The sequence below is a fragment of the Netta rufina genome (assembly GCF_964035555.1).
Source record: "Netta rufina genome assembly, chromosome: 20".
Lineage (NCBI taxonomy): Eukaryota > Metazoa > Chordata > Aves > Anseriformes > Anatidae > Netta > Netta rufina.
In genome coordinates, this window is record NC_140144.1 from 9,234,602 (window position 1) to 9,250,473 (window position 15,872).

The following is a 15,872-nucleotide window of genomic DNA, read 5'->3' on the forward strand; positions in this document are numbered from 1 at the left end:
AGGTAGTTGCAGACAAAAGCTTGCTGCGTTATGCCAGACTTGCCAGGAGAGATTTTCAACACACATGAATGTTTACCTGGATAAGTTTGCCAGCAAACTGGTTCACTTCGTTTACTCTTTCCTCATGAGCTGCGAGGTCTGTCTGGAACTCTTCAAACTTCTTTTGCAAAACCTCAACATGCTCTAAGTCCTGGCCAAGCTCTTCTGAGGTCACTATTGCTTCCTAGCATGAAGGAAAAAAATAAATAAATGTATATTTCAGTATAACTTATGAGAAATCACAACCAGAGATCAGAAAGCAAATTGTGCTAATTTTGGAATAGGCCAAGGAGAGTTACAATCACTGTGTTTAAAATCATCTGTAAAAATATCTTCCTTCAAAATATAAATACCTCCCACCCCACACCTTTACTTTAGAACATCCTGGATCGCTATGGGTCCGTTTTCAAGTCATTAAATATAGCAAATCCCATTATCATAGGTTCTCTGTTCTGTGTGTGATGATCATGACTACAACAACACAGTTACTGAAACAAAATACGCATGGAAAAAACATACTTTTATAACAACAAAATAATTGGCTATGCAGTGACTAGAATTTGTTTACATTTTTAGATTATTTATGGGCTTTTGCCCATATTATCTATATTCTCATGTAAGATTTCTTTATGAAAATTGCATCGTCAGATTCTGTAACAGTTACGCAGGGTTTAATGATTGAACCCACAGTGACACAAAATACCAAGCAATCATTAAGAAAACCCAGATGATCATTTTGTGGCTTTTCTTGATATTGTGGTTTGCGGTCTGTTTCCTCAGAGTTCAAAGAATCAAAAGCCAACAGTTCTCTTGTAGCAAATGTCCTTTCAATGTGCATCTAAAGACATTCCAGTCATAAGAAATTATGTACACAGAGCTTGCTGGTTAGGCTGGCCACTTTCTATAATAAATCATTGAGAATATTAACAAAAATTTGCCTTTACATGTTGAAGTCTTCCCTTACAGAAAATCTGATTGCTATGATAATTATGAAGGTCTTCTTAAAGCAAAGAAGAGACCTGATTAAATTTAGCTATGCTCTCCAACATGCAGGCTTCCTCTCTTCCTCTAGTACCTTTTTTAAGTGGCTGCAAAAGAACAGTGGTTTGCAGATGTACTGCTTAGACAATATAAATAAACTAAATAAAATGTATTAGTGCCTTTAAAAGCTTTCTTTGTCTACCTGAACTCCAGCAACTATATGTTGATATATTTCCATACAAATGCATCAGATTTTCCCTCAAGAACACAGTAAACGCAGGTAATAATATACCTTGTCATTGATCCAGTCCAAGACATCTTCGCATTCCCGTAAGTACTGCACCAGCTTTTGTGCTTGCAACAGTTTGACTCCCTTCTCTCTCATTTTTTCCAAGAGTAATTCCCATAGCCGGTGCAGCTCCTGCAGCCGAGTCTAGAACAATAGGATGGTCATATTAAAATCCTGTAGCAGATGAGATTATTCCCTTCTTGTTCTTAAAAATAAGATATTTTTTTCCCCAAAGTTTTATGTTCCTAAATCTTACATTAGACAAAGGGTGGAAAAACCTCATTAACTTTTCATCTCGAGTAATTAGTTTTCAAATGATACAAAATGATACAACAACACAAAGCTAGAAATTACTGAACTGAGCATTCTTGTTTCAAGTCAAACTTGTGCCACTTTACAGTATTTTCACCGTTCCTCTTAGCACCAGTCAGCTAATATATTTAGCCAACAGTGTTAAGTAATATAACACTGAAGTGCTAGGAGCAATTACTAGGTTTAATATTGAGTCTTTATGGCTACACTCTGCCTTCCAAAACATTTGGGAGCGACTATATATTTTATAGACAATTAAAAGAAAAACCACACTCCCACACAGGGACACAACTTGCAAAACAGGAAAGTATCTGCTCCACCCAGCATCTCTAACGCTTTGCTCATCTAGATCTGAAACTTGAAAGTCACGCTAGAGAAGCTTTTGAACATCGAGCATGGGTGGATACATCTTTAATTCACTTAGAAAGTTCAGTTAGGTAGGTTTCAAGGGAAGAAAAAGCCCACACTACTCCATTTCCTAGCACTGCCCCCAAAGGATAGTGCAAACTGTCACCCAAGGAGGAAAGAAGATATTGCAAACAGGAGTTGCACTGCACAGCCGAAAGTTTCACCTACTCGTAAGTGGAGCCCAACTTGGGTGGCAGTTACTATTGGGCGCTGTGCAGTCCTGTACGGCGTGAAAGACTGAACCATTAAAAAACAAATTATCACTCCAAGCAGAACACGAGTAAGAACTGACATTGAGCAGCACAGCTAAGATGCAGCATTATTTAAGGTCACTCATCCAAAAGCATTTTTTTCTATTAGCAGTATAGATTATGTGGTCACAAAGAGATTTCTAAAATTATAATTGCCTTAGAATATTTTATTAAATAACATATGAAGAAGTACTTCTGCTTTCCTTAGTCACTACTTTCATAATCTCATTATGTGCCTGAAAAGTTCTCAGTTAAGTTTTGATAATCACTACAAAAATACCACAGATGTTTTTCTTTTCAAAAGTTAAACCGGCTCACATCCAAAACATATAAAAGATTATTTAAATAACTCTAAGTACACAGACATAACCAACACTGAAGCAAGTTCACTGAGGCCCAGAAACAGCAGATCTAACAAAATTAGGTCTAGAAAAGAAGTTGCTGTACAAAAACAAAAAATAGCTTTTAATTGTGGGGTGTGTGAATATATGTATCTGCACAGATATACAGGAATAAGAAAACCCTAATAATATCCAGAGAAAAATGAGAATACATAGAAGAAGGAAAAGAGTAGAAGGCAACTCTTAAGGCCTTATTTAAAAGTTATAATTGTTCAAACTTAAAAAAAATGTGATTATCACTCAAATATTGTCAAGTGTAATCCTGCCTTGTGTGGCAATGAATATTTAAAAAATGCATGACTTTGCATGGCACAGGTTGGGAGATTCCAGAAGAAATTAAAAACAATCACAGATCTCAGAAAGGGTCTGAAGGAAGCTTACTGCCTGCTAGTGCGAGGCACCTGTCCTACGAGGCTTTCCCTGCTGCACACACAGGGCTGTATTTGGAGCTCATACAAAAAGCTGTGGAATGCAAATTCAAAGAGGGTCGGACGTACAGCCAGTACAGCTTAACCACAAGGTTAAGATCACCAGAGACCTGGTCTGGACCAGAGCAGACAGAAATTAAATCTCTGAAGTTTACTGATGAGGTTGTGTGTATTACTTATAATTATTATTGTAGAAAATTAGTGTTATATAAGCAAAAAATGCATTTCTTTTTTTCAAATCAAAAACTATGCAATGCCCCTGACATCAGGCCTCGTGAATTTGCTGCTTCTTGATAGTGTGCCATTTTGGGAACAATCACAAGCATAATTAATCATCTGCCTTGTGACTTTCAACATGTCTTTGAATTTCTGATGATTTTCCTGTCCAAGTTCCTGGACTCAATAGGCAGACAGCTCACTTACAAACTGGATCCAAGAAAAGATAAGAGCTTGGTGCTCAACGGAAAAGAAATGTCTGTAAAGCTTTTGAAATACAAATTATCTTGCGATTTCACTAGTCAAATTATCGGTAGAATTTTTAAAAGTGTTTTAGAACATAGAGCTATCTGTGTAACATACAAAAAGTCTTAAAGGAAAAGCCTGTAAGAGGGAAAAGATCGTTTTAAAACTCACTCGTATGGTTTCAGATGCAAAATGGCTTTCATTGATCATCTGATTTCCAGTCTCGTCCAGTTTAACAATAGCCCCTGAATTGGCCTGCACCTCAGCTTCAAAGGCTTGGTGCTTCTGCAGCTTTCCCTGCAAACAGAACATCAAAGAACATGGCTGAGATCTGATGCACGGCCCTCCCCCACATATCCCAGCATCAAGATTTTTAGTGTATTCTGTGCATATTTAGTACTGAAAAACAAACAATAAAATAGCGCAGTTGAAGTCATAGCTGTACCATATGTTTCACAGTGGATACAAGCATCCCAAATTTCAGATATTTCATTATTGTATTTGCTCTCGTACATGAGAGTGTTCAAACATCTGAGAACCCATCAGCTAGTTCCACCCACACAAGTTAATTTTCTACAAATAGCCTTTTTGTGGAAACAATAAGAATTATTTCACAGTTATTTACAGAGCCAAAAAGCCCAACAAATTCTAGGATTAATCCCTGCTGGTTTTACACTACATTGCACTGAACAGCATTTTCTACTCCAATCTAGCATATAATCCATTATTAGAAATATTCCAATTATATCAGCAAAGAAACTAGGCTTTTAAAGAATACTTTGCAAGGCTGCATATATTTGCATCCATCTTTCCTCACTACTCTCAGATCAAGCTACATTTCTGCTTTAGTTCTGTCTATTCCAGTTGGCCTGGCATGCCCTAATATTAGTAGTAGAACATAAAATGGCAGTAGGACTTGCCTGTAAATTGCTTGGGTCTTTGTAATTTTCATCAGATGCTATCTGGAGTTTCTCTTGGATCCATTTTTCAAGCTCATCTGCATCACGCTGGAAAAACTGGAATCGATAAGAATCTTCAAGTTTTTGGCGCCTGAGAGAAGATAGTTCCTTGAACCTGTGGTAACGGTCCAAAACTTGTTGACGCCTTTCTTGGATGTCTTCTGCTGTTTCCAACACTTTCACACCACTTGGATCCATTTTCTGGAAGCCAAATAAACCTCAGTTAACATTCTGTTTGTATTATAAACCAAAGGTAGGGAAGGAAGAAATCCATGAAAGAACCTGTTTTTTTTGTGCGTGTGTTTTCTGTTGCTGTTTTTTTTTTAATCACACGTGGTTTATATATAGTCTTACTCTGTGTGTGCAGATATGTATATAAAAGATAAATATTATCCACAGAAATAAATGAAAACACACTTCTAGCAGAAAACCATGGGAAAAGAGGATTGACAAAGGCATTTAACATCAACCTGCCTTAGAAAAATATGGCTGCTGTATATTGGCCATCTCAAATTGTGTTATGCAAGCATCCAACACAAATTATAAAATGTGCTTTAAAAATGTGTTTGCGCACATATGTGTATATACGTCTGTGTATATATATATACATGCAGATATATAAATGCAAGATGTTTCTTGTACATCTAATACAACGTGGAAACATTTTATTTAAAATACTGAATATAGATAAACTAATTAATATATATTATATTAATATATGACTATTTCTTAAAGGACAGCTAACCAGCCCCCAGAAGTACATATATACACATATCTACATATATTATACATGCATGTATATACACATGTGTGACACACATCTACCCCCTGCTCTCACAGACAATTAGGAAGTTATGAACCCACCCCGCCACTCCCTACACAAGCTTTGAAAAGCCAATACCGAGACTCACATTGCGTTTCACAGATCTGATGTTGTGAGCAGACAAGGAATTCAAGGAGCATTTCATATACCTAACGATCCTGCTGACTGAAAACCTTTACGCACTGCTTTACACACTACGACCTGGTATTTTTACCGCAGCCACCAAAGAACTGATTATCGCTCTGCTTTATCTATCTAGGGTTCTATTAAAACTGGGGTAACCTTTACTTTTTAATTCCTAAACATTCAAAATGCAATTTGATTTTCAATAAGTGTATGCATTAGGACAGCAGCGTTACACCAATTAAAGAGCAGACTCATTACGGTCACTGGAGTCTGGACACCGAGGCAGTCATTTGCCAACCCGCTGTGCATATCAAGAGGCTGTTGCAACAAACACTCCGCGCATGAACAATTGTGCGGTTGATGTCTGGGTGTCCAAGTGTTTACACGGATAGCGCAGTCAATGCTTTTATTATAAATGTTGTGAGCACCGAACTAAACGTGCTTCCCATCAATGCTATCAAGTAGGAAGAAGAAACGACATGTGGAAGCGCACATCGAAAGACACAGGCGAGCTCTAAACTACGCTGCTAGATATTCAATTATGTTATTTAGTCGTTAGCTAGCCGCACGCTTTAATTAGAGCCATATCTTGCATAATGCTATGAAAAACCCCACGGGTTGGAACGCTATCTCCAGGGCCATGTTTGCTGTTTGGTTTCCAAGCACTCGTAGAGGGCCCATCTGATAGAAGGGAACATATGGGGGCGAGCTCACACGTCCCCAGCTCCCTCCCCGCAGTCCCACCCCGCGCAGGGCAGCGTTCTGGCAGCAGTTGTTACTCCGGTGAACTCTGAGCCCCGACTGCATTGCGGCACTTTAAGGAAGGAAGGACGGAAAATTCAGCTTTGTTTTCTCCTCCAGGCCTGCGTGTTTCGTTCCTTACTGCCAAAAGGGGCGAGGAAAATACGGTCTGTGGGGGCTGTGCAGTTCATTTGGGTTCATCTGGCAGGGGTACCAATGGCTCCACTTGATTGGGGAATTAGAGTTTTAAAAGACCGAATCCTGAACACAGCCTGAGCTCAACCATAGCTGTTTTCCTGGGAAAGCGGCCGTTTCGAGTGCTGCTTCACGCTGCCTTCCCCTACAGACAGACAGCAGGCGAGAAAAGATGGTTATTGCTAAAAGACTTCCTTGCCTGTGCTGCTACATTGTATTTGAATCCGGCAACTCTTTTTTTAACAGAATGTGTTCAGGAGAAACACAGTGGCAGACAGCCCAAACACCCCACTGTATCCTATCTCGCCCCTCGTTCTGGTGAAGGGCATTACCAGGAAAAAACGAAACCCTGCTTGGTCTTAGGAACGCCGTGCAGTCAGCCTGCGTGTCGGTATTAGAAACAACCCCCACAGGCCAAATGATTTCAAATCGCTTTAAATTATTATTTCAAATGATTAAATTAGATTATTTAAATTAGTAAGTCATTTAAATTATTCAAATTGCTAAACTATTTTACATTAGAAGAAAGAAGGAGGCCTCCTGCGCTTTAGCCCGGTAGCTGGTTTGCCTCTCACCACACAAATCATGCAATCTGGCCCATCTTTTTGCTGGAATTGGTTAAAAGAAAGGCTCCCTTTATAACTACAGCAAGTCGAGCTAGTCAATTGTAAAAGAAGTGCTTTGGTCTAGCAATAATAGACTGTTCTTTCCTGCAGCAGATCAGCTGACGTCAGCGAGCGGCCGCGGTGCCAAAACGCGATCAGCAGCCACTGGGGAGCTCTGAACTCCAAAGTCATCGATGCTGCAGAGTGGTGCAGCCTACCTCCGGCGCTTCCAGGCGAGAGCTGCAGCATCCCCCTGGAACACAAAGCCATTCTCCGAGACATTTCTAAGCCTTTTTGGTTCAGCTGCATCACCTGGTTTGTAGCCTAGAGAAGAGAAGGCTCCGGGGAGACCTTAGGGCTGCTGCCAGTGTTAAAAGGGGGCTGCAGGGAGGGTCTCTGCATCAGGGAGAGGGGTGACAGGACAAGGGGGAATGGCTTTAAGCTACCCAAGGGTTTAGATGAGGCACGAGGAAGGAATTCTGTATGGTGAGGGCAGTGGAGAAGGCCTTTCCCTGGAAGCACCCGAGGACGGGGTGGGGACAGGGGTCTGGTGGGCGACCCATGAGCTGCTCCAGCCCAGGACACGCAGTGAAGCCAGGCTCAGAAAGGCTCAGCCTTCCTCCACCACACACAGCTGCCCTCCCAGCAGCACGGCCGTGTAGAAGAGACAGCCTACCCTCAGCCACCCTTACCCACGCAGCCTGTCCCAGAGCAGACACGGCCCCACCCTGCTGCCGGGCGCAGCCTGCACCGGGCCGATAAGCTCGGATAGAGCCCGAGCCCCAGGTGCCAGGCCCGGGGCTGCTGCTGGCCTCCTGCCTCCACACCAGCAGTCCCTCGCAGCTCGGGGCTGTCTGCCACCCTGCGCCCATGCTGCAGTTTGGAAAGCTGCTCCGCGCTCACGTCTCGCCAAAGGGCGATCAGGAACACTTCGGTGCGCTGGTGCAGTGGTGTTGTTTTTAAAAAAAATAAAGTCTGAGTGAACTGAAGCCAAAATCTGAAGAAGGCAGACCAATAACAACCGGGCTGAGTGCTCTCAGCCGTGAAGCTCAGACCGTCAGCCTGCCCCAAGCCGTCCAAATTGCCCGCTGACACGCGGACGGAGATGCACAGCTGCGGCTAGCGACAGCCACCGCAGTGCAACAGCGGTGATGTCAGCGACATCATTCACGGCGGGCAAACAGCGGCGGCGAGGAGGGTTAGAGAGGAATTAGAGCGATGCCAGCAGGGCTGACACACAAGAGATGTCAGCATTTCCCCCACCAAAAACATCAGGAGGACGTTTTGGGGATTTAAAAAGTCAAACGTGACATGCATCGAGCACGGTACAGTAGATTTTGGCGGATTTTTAAAAACAATTACATGAGGCTTAAAGAATTAAACCACTCTGCCTGAAAAGCAATCAGATATCCGTATATAAAGATCACTATCTGAAGATGTAGTAAAATAATGACTTTCTGGTAAGACAAGTCCTGATGAGTTATGTGCACTCAGCACCCGTCCCTGGTGAGCCCTTTGCTCTCCCTGCCCAAACACTCCCTGCTCCCAGGCATTTCTGGGCTCCTCGCACACTTCCGGGCTCCTCGCTGCCTCCTGTCACCGGAGCCGCCAGCCCTGCGATCCGCCACTCCCTCCCTGCTGGGAGGGGAACGGATTGCTCATCTCTTTCTTGAAGCAAAGGAATGCGAATCCTGATCTTGGAAGCGAAAATAACCTTCGCGAGGAAAGGACGGAGGGGAAAAAGCAGGGCACGCTTCTCTCATTTGCATTTGTTCTGCAGGCAGCTTCCTCAAACGGCTGGGTAAGAAGCAGGCCGCCAGGTACACCTCAGACAAAACCATGGTGACTGTTTGATTTAGTGCTAAATCAGTTTGTGTGAGTCCTGCAGGTGAAGAAAGGAGCTTCTGGAAGTGCCAGCTGCTGCTGCTGCTGCTAAGGGAGCTGCAGGAGCACGTCGTGCTACAAAAGCGACCAGAGGATGTCCCGTCGTACACCCTATCCTGTAGATGTCAATGCTACTGGGAGAAAATTAATGCACACTCATTTGGTTTGGTAAGAATTTAAAGCTACAATAAAGAAATGTCAAGGGGATACGTGCAGCAAAACCCTACATCGCCGTACTCCTGGCTGCCATCACAGATCTCCTAAAGACTGTGAAGCCCAAGGCAGAGAATCGAGTGCCTCGGTACGAAAGGAAGATGTGCTGAAGTCGCTGCTGAATTCCTCAGACTCCTAGAGCCCAACCGCAGTGCAGCTGAAATCCTCGCATGCCCCAGAATTTCAGTTTGCATTACAGGGACACAAAAGCTGTGGCATTTAAACAAAGGTACAAATCAGATTTGAACTGAGGCAGGCTGCAACCCGGTGCTTGAGGCCGATTAGAGGGTTTGTGCACAGCCTTAACTGTGTGCTTCTGAAGCCTGGAAGTCGATCACAAACCTGCTCTTTTAGGCATTCAGTCTTAACATTTTCATTCCACTATTCAAATCAGAGAGCTAAATCAGAGAAGCTGCACTAGACAGCCGAACTGCCTGTGTGAATTTGGTGCCTTTATGTTCCAGGTGCTTGGGTTTGGCTTTGTTTTCCATGTCAGACCTCTGACGAAACTATGCAGGGCTGGCAAGGGCTGCGCGCTGCTCCCAGGCTCCTCGGAAAGCAAATCACCTTGACTGCATTGCAGAAACGCAGGTAATGGGATATTATATAATTTATCCAGCATTTTCTATTCCTAGTTAGCATCTTTTCCTTACAATTTTAATTGTAGCACGTTTACTATCATTTCCAGATAAAACCTCGTCGCTCGTGTTACCCAGGTGAAGTCTGAGCTTGGTCCACGCATCCTATTTATTTCGCCATCACTGAACTGAGAATGACACACATGAGCAGTTCGAGCACAGCATGGGGATTATAAATTTGTGCAGGCAGATGGAATGGGAACCAAGGCTAACTTCAAACGTTCTGCAATGTAAATCTTATCGTGGTTGATTTTTAGATGTCACAACTAAAAAGATATTGCTCAAGAACTCTTTAGAACAAAAAGCTCTTAGAGAAATAATCCACACCAACAGCCTGAACATGCTGAATGTTCAGACACCACGAAATGTTCACACACCATGCATTACAGAGAGAAGTTAGAAAATTCAGAGTGTTAAAGGAAAGCCAGATCGGACTGAACACTGGAGTACAAATAAAGCGTATGCTGTACAGGACAAACTCCCAGATAAATGGCTTCTTGTTACAAACAGGTCATTGCAATAAAGGCAGGCAAGTGTGGCAATGACACTTCATGCATTACGTGAAAATACCTGGACTTTGACTTTACGAAACGATGACAACATGATGGAGGAATGTAGAGTCTGAAAGGGAGGGGGAAATCGAGATAACATTCAGCTAACTACAAGTGGAAGGACATAGCTCAACTCATTTTTCTCTCTCCAAAATGCATATTCTGTCACAGCACGCATTCCATACTTTCCTGTTGGTTCCTTGCCACATACAACAACTTGGCATTATTGTTACGCAAGCTATTGCAAGCAACAGACCTCCCCATGCAAAAAAGGTTACAATTATCAGCAGGAAAACTTAATTACTTCGGTATGTGCTAACCTCTCCAGTTAATTAAAAAAGAAAACAAACAGCAAAAAAACCTGTAACAATCTGAAGGTCAAAACAGAAAGTAAAGGAAGTTATCTGGACTTGGCAAATGACTCTTCTTGCTACACAGTAATCAAACGGGGTGGCTTAATTTAAAGACACAAATTCCAGGAGAAGGTTTTGGAAAAAAAAAAAATAATAAAAATATATATATATATATATGCACATATATATATATATATTTTTATTATTTTTTTTTTTATTATTATTTTTTATATATATGTGCATATATATATATATATATATCCAAAGATGTTTACTTTCAATTATCCTAGTAAAAATGAAAAAAAAAAAATAAAAAGGAAAAGTAGCAGTTGCAAAAGAAGGTATTCTTCGAGATGGCTCGTTACATAGCTGTTAGGTGTAGCTAATCCGCTAAATATTTAGCTGAAAACTTCTTGCATCCCCCCTAACTCTTGTTTTCCCCATGAGTGTGCTGCAATCCCTGAAGCAGTCCATGGACAACCACAGTTCTGTGTCTGTGCTTGCTGAGGCTGCTGCATATCTCTCCTGGCATTTGCATAGCTTAACGTGTATCAGTTGCAGCAGAGGGAAGGCAGCTTGCCACCCCATTTGATCCATGGTCAGCAATGGGAGCACAATGCTGGACGACGCTTGGCAATCCCCATCGACAGCATCTGCAGTCTGCTCCACCCCATTTTTCTGCTGCCTACACTTCAGGGACAAATGGAAAAAACAAACTCCCACACTATACTAACATGGAGCGGAGAAAAGGGAGGAATTCGTATCATTTCCTCTGATACTGGGGAAACAACCAGTTCCCCTCAAAAAGCAATGCATTTGTGAACAAAACAAGGGAACCCATTAAATATATTAAGTACATAAAAAGAAGACAAGGACACTAAGCTATTTGCTTTAAATTACTAGGGTTAGTTATAAAAGTAGTAATTGAGAAACAGGGATTTCACACCAGGAGGTACCACCCTGTCTTAAAGAGATGCATGGCTTCTGTGCAAAGGAAAAACATGTAAAGAAGGCTGAAAAGACAGTCTTTGACATTTGGTATTTCTCTTATTATTTTTTTCTAAATTAAAAATACCATAAATATGTTTAACTTCATCTACTATGGATCTTATAGAAGCAAAACCTCTAAATCTGATTAAAAAACAACAGAAATTGAATTTGAATCCAACCTGTCCAGATGTACTTTTCTCCTCCCCCCCCTAGTATGAAGGGAAACGAATTACTTCATGTGAACAATGTAACCTGCTATCCTCGTTCAAGTATTTTCCACAGCGTAACAGTTCCATCGCTACAGCTACAGATCCTGCATACCATGCAGCAGAAAACATCCGATTTTCTAACCTTTTGTTCCTCACCTACAAATCGGGCAGAGCAAATAATGACAAATGAAGATTTCACGGAAGGACGGATTGCTGGCTGCATTCAAATGCACAAAAAGAGCCACACAACGTGATTTAATATTTGTTTTGAAAAAATCTGAATCCCTGACCAAGGCCTTTCAGAGAATAGTCTTTGGAATCTTCTGGCACTTTTCTCCAAACAAAACACCGATATTTTTTTTTTCCAGAAAGATACAGAACCATTCCAGGCCTTTTTTTTTCTCCCTCATGCGTTCATTTGCCATCTCCAGACAACTGCTGCTCAGAGCCTATTTAAATATGTATGAAAGACTGCTGAATTGTCACGTACATTTCAGACGGGAACACGTACTAAAAATCCTAAACAGCTGACATGGACCTGCCGGGAAAACGATAAATGCAATAAATGCTTGTGCTTCCCCTTAAACACCAGGGCAGCTGATTACCTCAGGGGCACGCATTGACCAACTGGCAATGTATTTACACCGCACCAACCCCACAAGGGTGGGCAAGGAATCTGGGAGGGGGAAGACGGTCATTTCTTTACGTTAAATAAATATAGAAATAAATAGGCTAGGAGAGGAATAGATACTGGTTTTCTTTTTGTTGTTTTTTTCTTTTTTCTGAGGGAAACCTCGGCACTTGCCCTGCCTCTGGAAGGAGAGGAGGCTGGGGGGCTTTTATGTGGGGGGGAGGCTTTTTTTTTTTTTTTTGAGGGGGAAGGTTTTCTGTGAGGGGGAGGCAGGCTTTTTTTATATTTTTTTTCTTTTGAGGGGGGAAGATTTCTGTGAGGGAGAGAAGATTTGGAGGAGGGGGAGGCTTTCTGTGAGGGGAGGCTTTCTGCAGGGGGAGAGGAAGGCTTTCTGTGAGGAGGGGAGGACATCGAGGGGGAGGCTTTTTGTGAGGAGGGGACGCTTTCTGTGAGGAAGAGAGCGGATTTCGGGGGCTGAAGGCTTTCTCTGAGGGGGGAGGCTTTCTACCAGCGGCCCCCCGGGCCCTGCCGCCCCCCTCTCCCCTCACGCTGACCTTGGGCAGGGCCGGCCGGCTCCTGGAAGCCATTACCGGGGCTTTGGCCCCTCCGGTTTTCTCCTCAAGAGCCGGGCACAGCCGGGGGCTGTCCCCTCGTTACCCCCCCGGGGGATCCGACCCCAATTCCTGCCGCTGCCCTGGGCGGCTCCCGGCGCTCCCCGCCCGCCTGCCCTTTATCCGCGCCTCACCCCATGGCTGCAGCCCCCACCCCGTGAGGAGGGTTCCCGTCCCTCCCGGTTCCTTCCCCTGAGGGGAGAGCCCCCCCACACACCCCCCGCAGCCATAGGGACCCGCCGTGAGGGGCGAGCCCCGGCCGCAGCGCACCCGTCCACCTGTCTCCGCAGCGGCGGAGCGGAGCGAGGCGTGACGGGGCGGCGGCGACCCGTTTTACCCGAGGGAGGTGGGAAGAAGGCGAGCGGGGCGCTCAGCCGCAGCCCTCACCGGGTCGGTGCGCAGCTCCCCGTCCCCGTGCCGCCGCCGCCGCCCCTCCGCCGCCACGGCCGCTCCGCGCCGCCCGCGCCGGCCCCTTTTATAGGGTGCGGGGGGTGACGTCAGCGCCGCAGAACGGGCGGCACGGCGGAAAGGGGGGGGGGGGGGGAAGGAGGGGACGGCCCCACCCACTCGAGCGCAGTAGAACGGAGGGGAGTGCGCATGCGGGGAGGAGCGGAGAGAGCCGAAGGGGGGCTGCGGGCGGTGACGAGGGGTTCCGGAAATTGCCGAAGGGCTCCGGAAAGAGCCGAGGGGCGGGGCGGGGCGCCTGAGGGCGGAGGCTGTGTGGTGGCCCTTCGGGCCTCCTTTCCTCAACCCGTAACAAAATAAAAATAAAAACACCAAGCGACAGTGGAAATCATTTTAATTAGCGCAGGAGTGGGGTCTTCTGCCCCCTTTTCAGGCCCCGCTGGGGCCAGGTTCCTGCTCTCAGCCCTGAGCTGCTGCAGATTGTGAAAATTCAATCGATAAGCCTCGCTCCAACAGCAGCCTCAGCAGCTTTCCCTTATTAAATATATATATACACAGTATATACATGGTTAAAGCTGTCTTTTTGAAGTAGCCCACAATGTCAGAATCACAAAGAAGCTTGACAAGGGCAGAACATCAAAAGGGTGCACACGCTTGTCAAAAACGGTCTATTTTTAAAAAGCCAATGCATAAATTCAAAGGCAAAGGAGTCTTTTGTATAAACAAGATGATTTAAATATACGGCAAATAAGGTTTACCCAAATCTCTGTTTTTTTAGAGGCTTAGTGAGACAGAACTTCATAGGACCAACACAGCAAGCTTTAGTGATTTTTGAGTTAATAACGCTTTCTTTTATTAAAGGACTTAAATGGAAAAAGCAGCCTGGCACTCATCTTGCATCAGAACCCGTAGGACTGCCTCAAAGTATTGTCTCCAAGGAAGAGTATGACTCACAGCAATTTTAATGCATCTGGTCCTAAGTGCGCAGTATTTTCACATGCGAGATGCTCTCACTTGTCATGTTTGATATGAATATGCATGTGGTGCCATTTTAATATATGCATAGGACCTTATTTGCACCGTAACTTAACACCAAATGGCTAACATTCGAAGCTGCTAAAGTAAAATAAAAAAAAACAGAACAGCATGATACAAGTCAAGCACCAGCTCAAGAAGTAGATGCAGCCATAAGCTACGTCTAAAAATAAATATTGATTTATTAGTTATTTGGAAGCATACCCATTCAATTAAAAATCCTTATTAATGTTTTTGAAATAGCATATAAATATCTGGATGCCTTTTACTGAGGTAGAAATGCATACTGTATATTTGTTATTAATGAAAATACGTACTTATATTCCCCCCCCAAAAAACATTAGTAAACCCCAGTACCTCTCAACCAAAACAAGGAAAGATTCTGTATCTTGTACATACCATCAAATCACCCCTTGTGTTTTGGCACAGGCAGATAATTATTTCTAACAGACACTACCAATTACTATCTATATAAAGTGAGTCTCCAACATAATTACAGATAGGCAAGATGTACTCATAACATCTCCATTCCATATATATTAAAAAAAAAAAAAAAAAAGAAACAACTACGCATTTTCAAGTATACTAATGAAAGGTGTAGTACTTTTCTGTTAAAGGATACTGGAAGAAGATTTCCAGCATACGAGAACAATCACCAAAAACATTAATATAATGAGTTCCAGTGTCACTTCACAAAATGTATACACCAAATACAAATTTAATTTATTACCAGTCAATTTTAAAGTCAAAGTTCAAGGTTTTAAAAGACCAAGTACATGTGTTAAACTTTCTGAGAAAAGATTGTAAGGGCTATGTAAAAAAAAAAATCAAAAAAAAAAAATCAAATTCAGATTGTCATATGGCCCCCTCAAATCCACATTCTACAGCTTCAAGGTGTGAAATGTTTGGGATTATCGAAGAACAATCTGGTAAAAATAATAATTTTAACTTGTAACAGTATTTTGAAAAAAAAATCACGTACTGCTTTCTAGAACTCTGCAGCAGATTGTCTCATCTTGAAGACTATCAAAATAGTTCAAGAACAGAGCAATACCTATCAAACAAATCTCCCACCACCCTGATCCCCCGTACTATGTACTCTCCAATGGCTGCAGAAAAACAAGCTGCATCAGATTAAAGAGAAAAAAATAATCACACTTCAATATTAAATTTAAACAGATTTCTAGAATGAACTATTCTCAGAATAATTCACCATTGGTATAAAAGTATTACAGTACTTTATACATAAAAATGGCATAACATTGAAAAGTAAGAAATATATTTCTATAAAATGGTCATTATAAAATATAATTCAATGCACCATAGGTAACT

At 42.9% G+C, this 15,872-nt stretch overlaps 1 protein-coding gene across 13 annotated transcripts in view; it reads right to left on the reverse strand.

Moving 5' to 3' along the window:
• The window catches only part of SPTAN1 (spectrin alpha, non-erythrocytic 1), a 50,149-nt gene extending 36,607 nt beyond the window's left edge, over positions 1–13,542 (reverse strand). For 5 of the 13 annotated variants that reach the window (XM_084299111.1, XM_084299110.1, XM_084299109.1 and 2 more), the window contains exons 1-7: positions 13,488–13,542; positions 12,349–12,396; positions 10,326–10,376; positions 4,492–4,731; positions 3,743–3,868; positions 1,313–1,453; positions 77–223 (exon numbers count right to left, since the gene is read on the reverse strand). In XM_084299111.1, the coding sequence (XP_084155237.1) occupies positions 77–223; positions 1,313–1,453; positions 3,743–3,868; positions 4,492–4,731; positions 10,326–10,358 (687 nt within the window). In that variant the 5' untranslated portion in view covers positions 10,359–10,376; positions 12,349–12,396; positions 13,488–13,542. Of the gene's footprint in view, positions 1–76; positions 224–1,312; positions 1,454–2,197; positions 2,267–3,742; positions 3,869–4,491; positions 4,732–10,325; positions 10,377–12,348; positions 12,397–13,437 lie in introns of all 13 variants that reach the window. The other 8 variants (XM_084299119.1, XM_084299118.1, XM_084299114.1 and 5 more) reach the window with 5 other exon arrangements.
• Between the last annotated feature and the right edge of the window lie 2,330 nt (positions 13,543–15,872).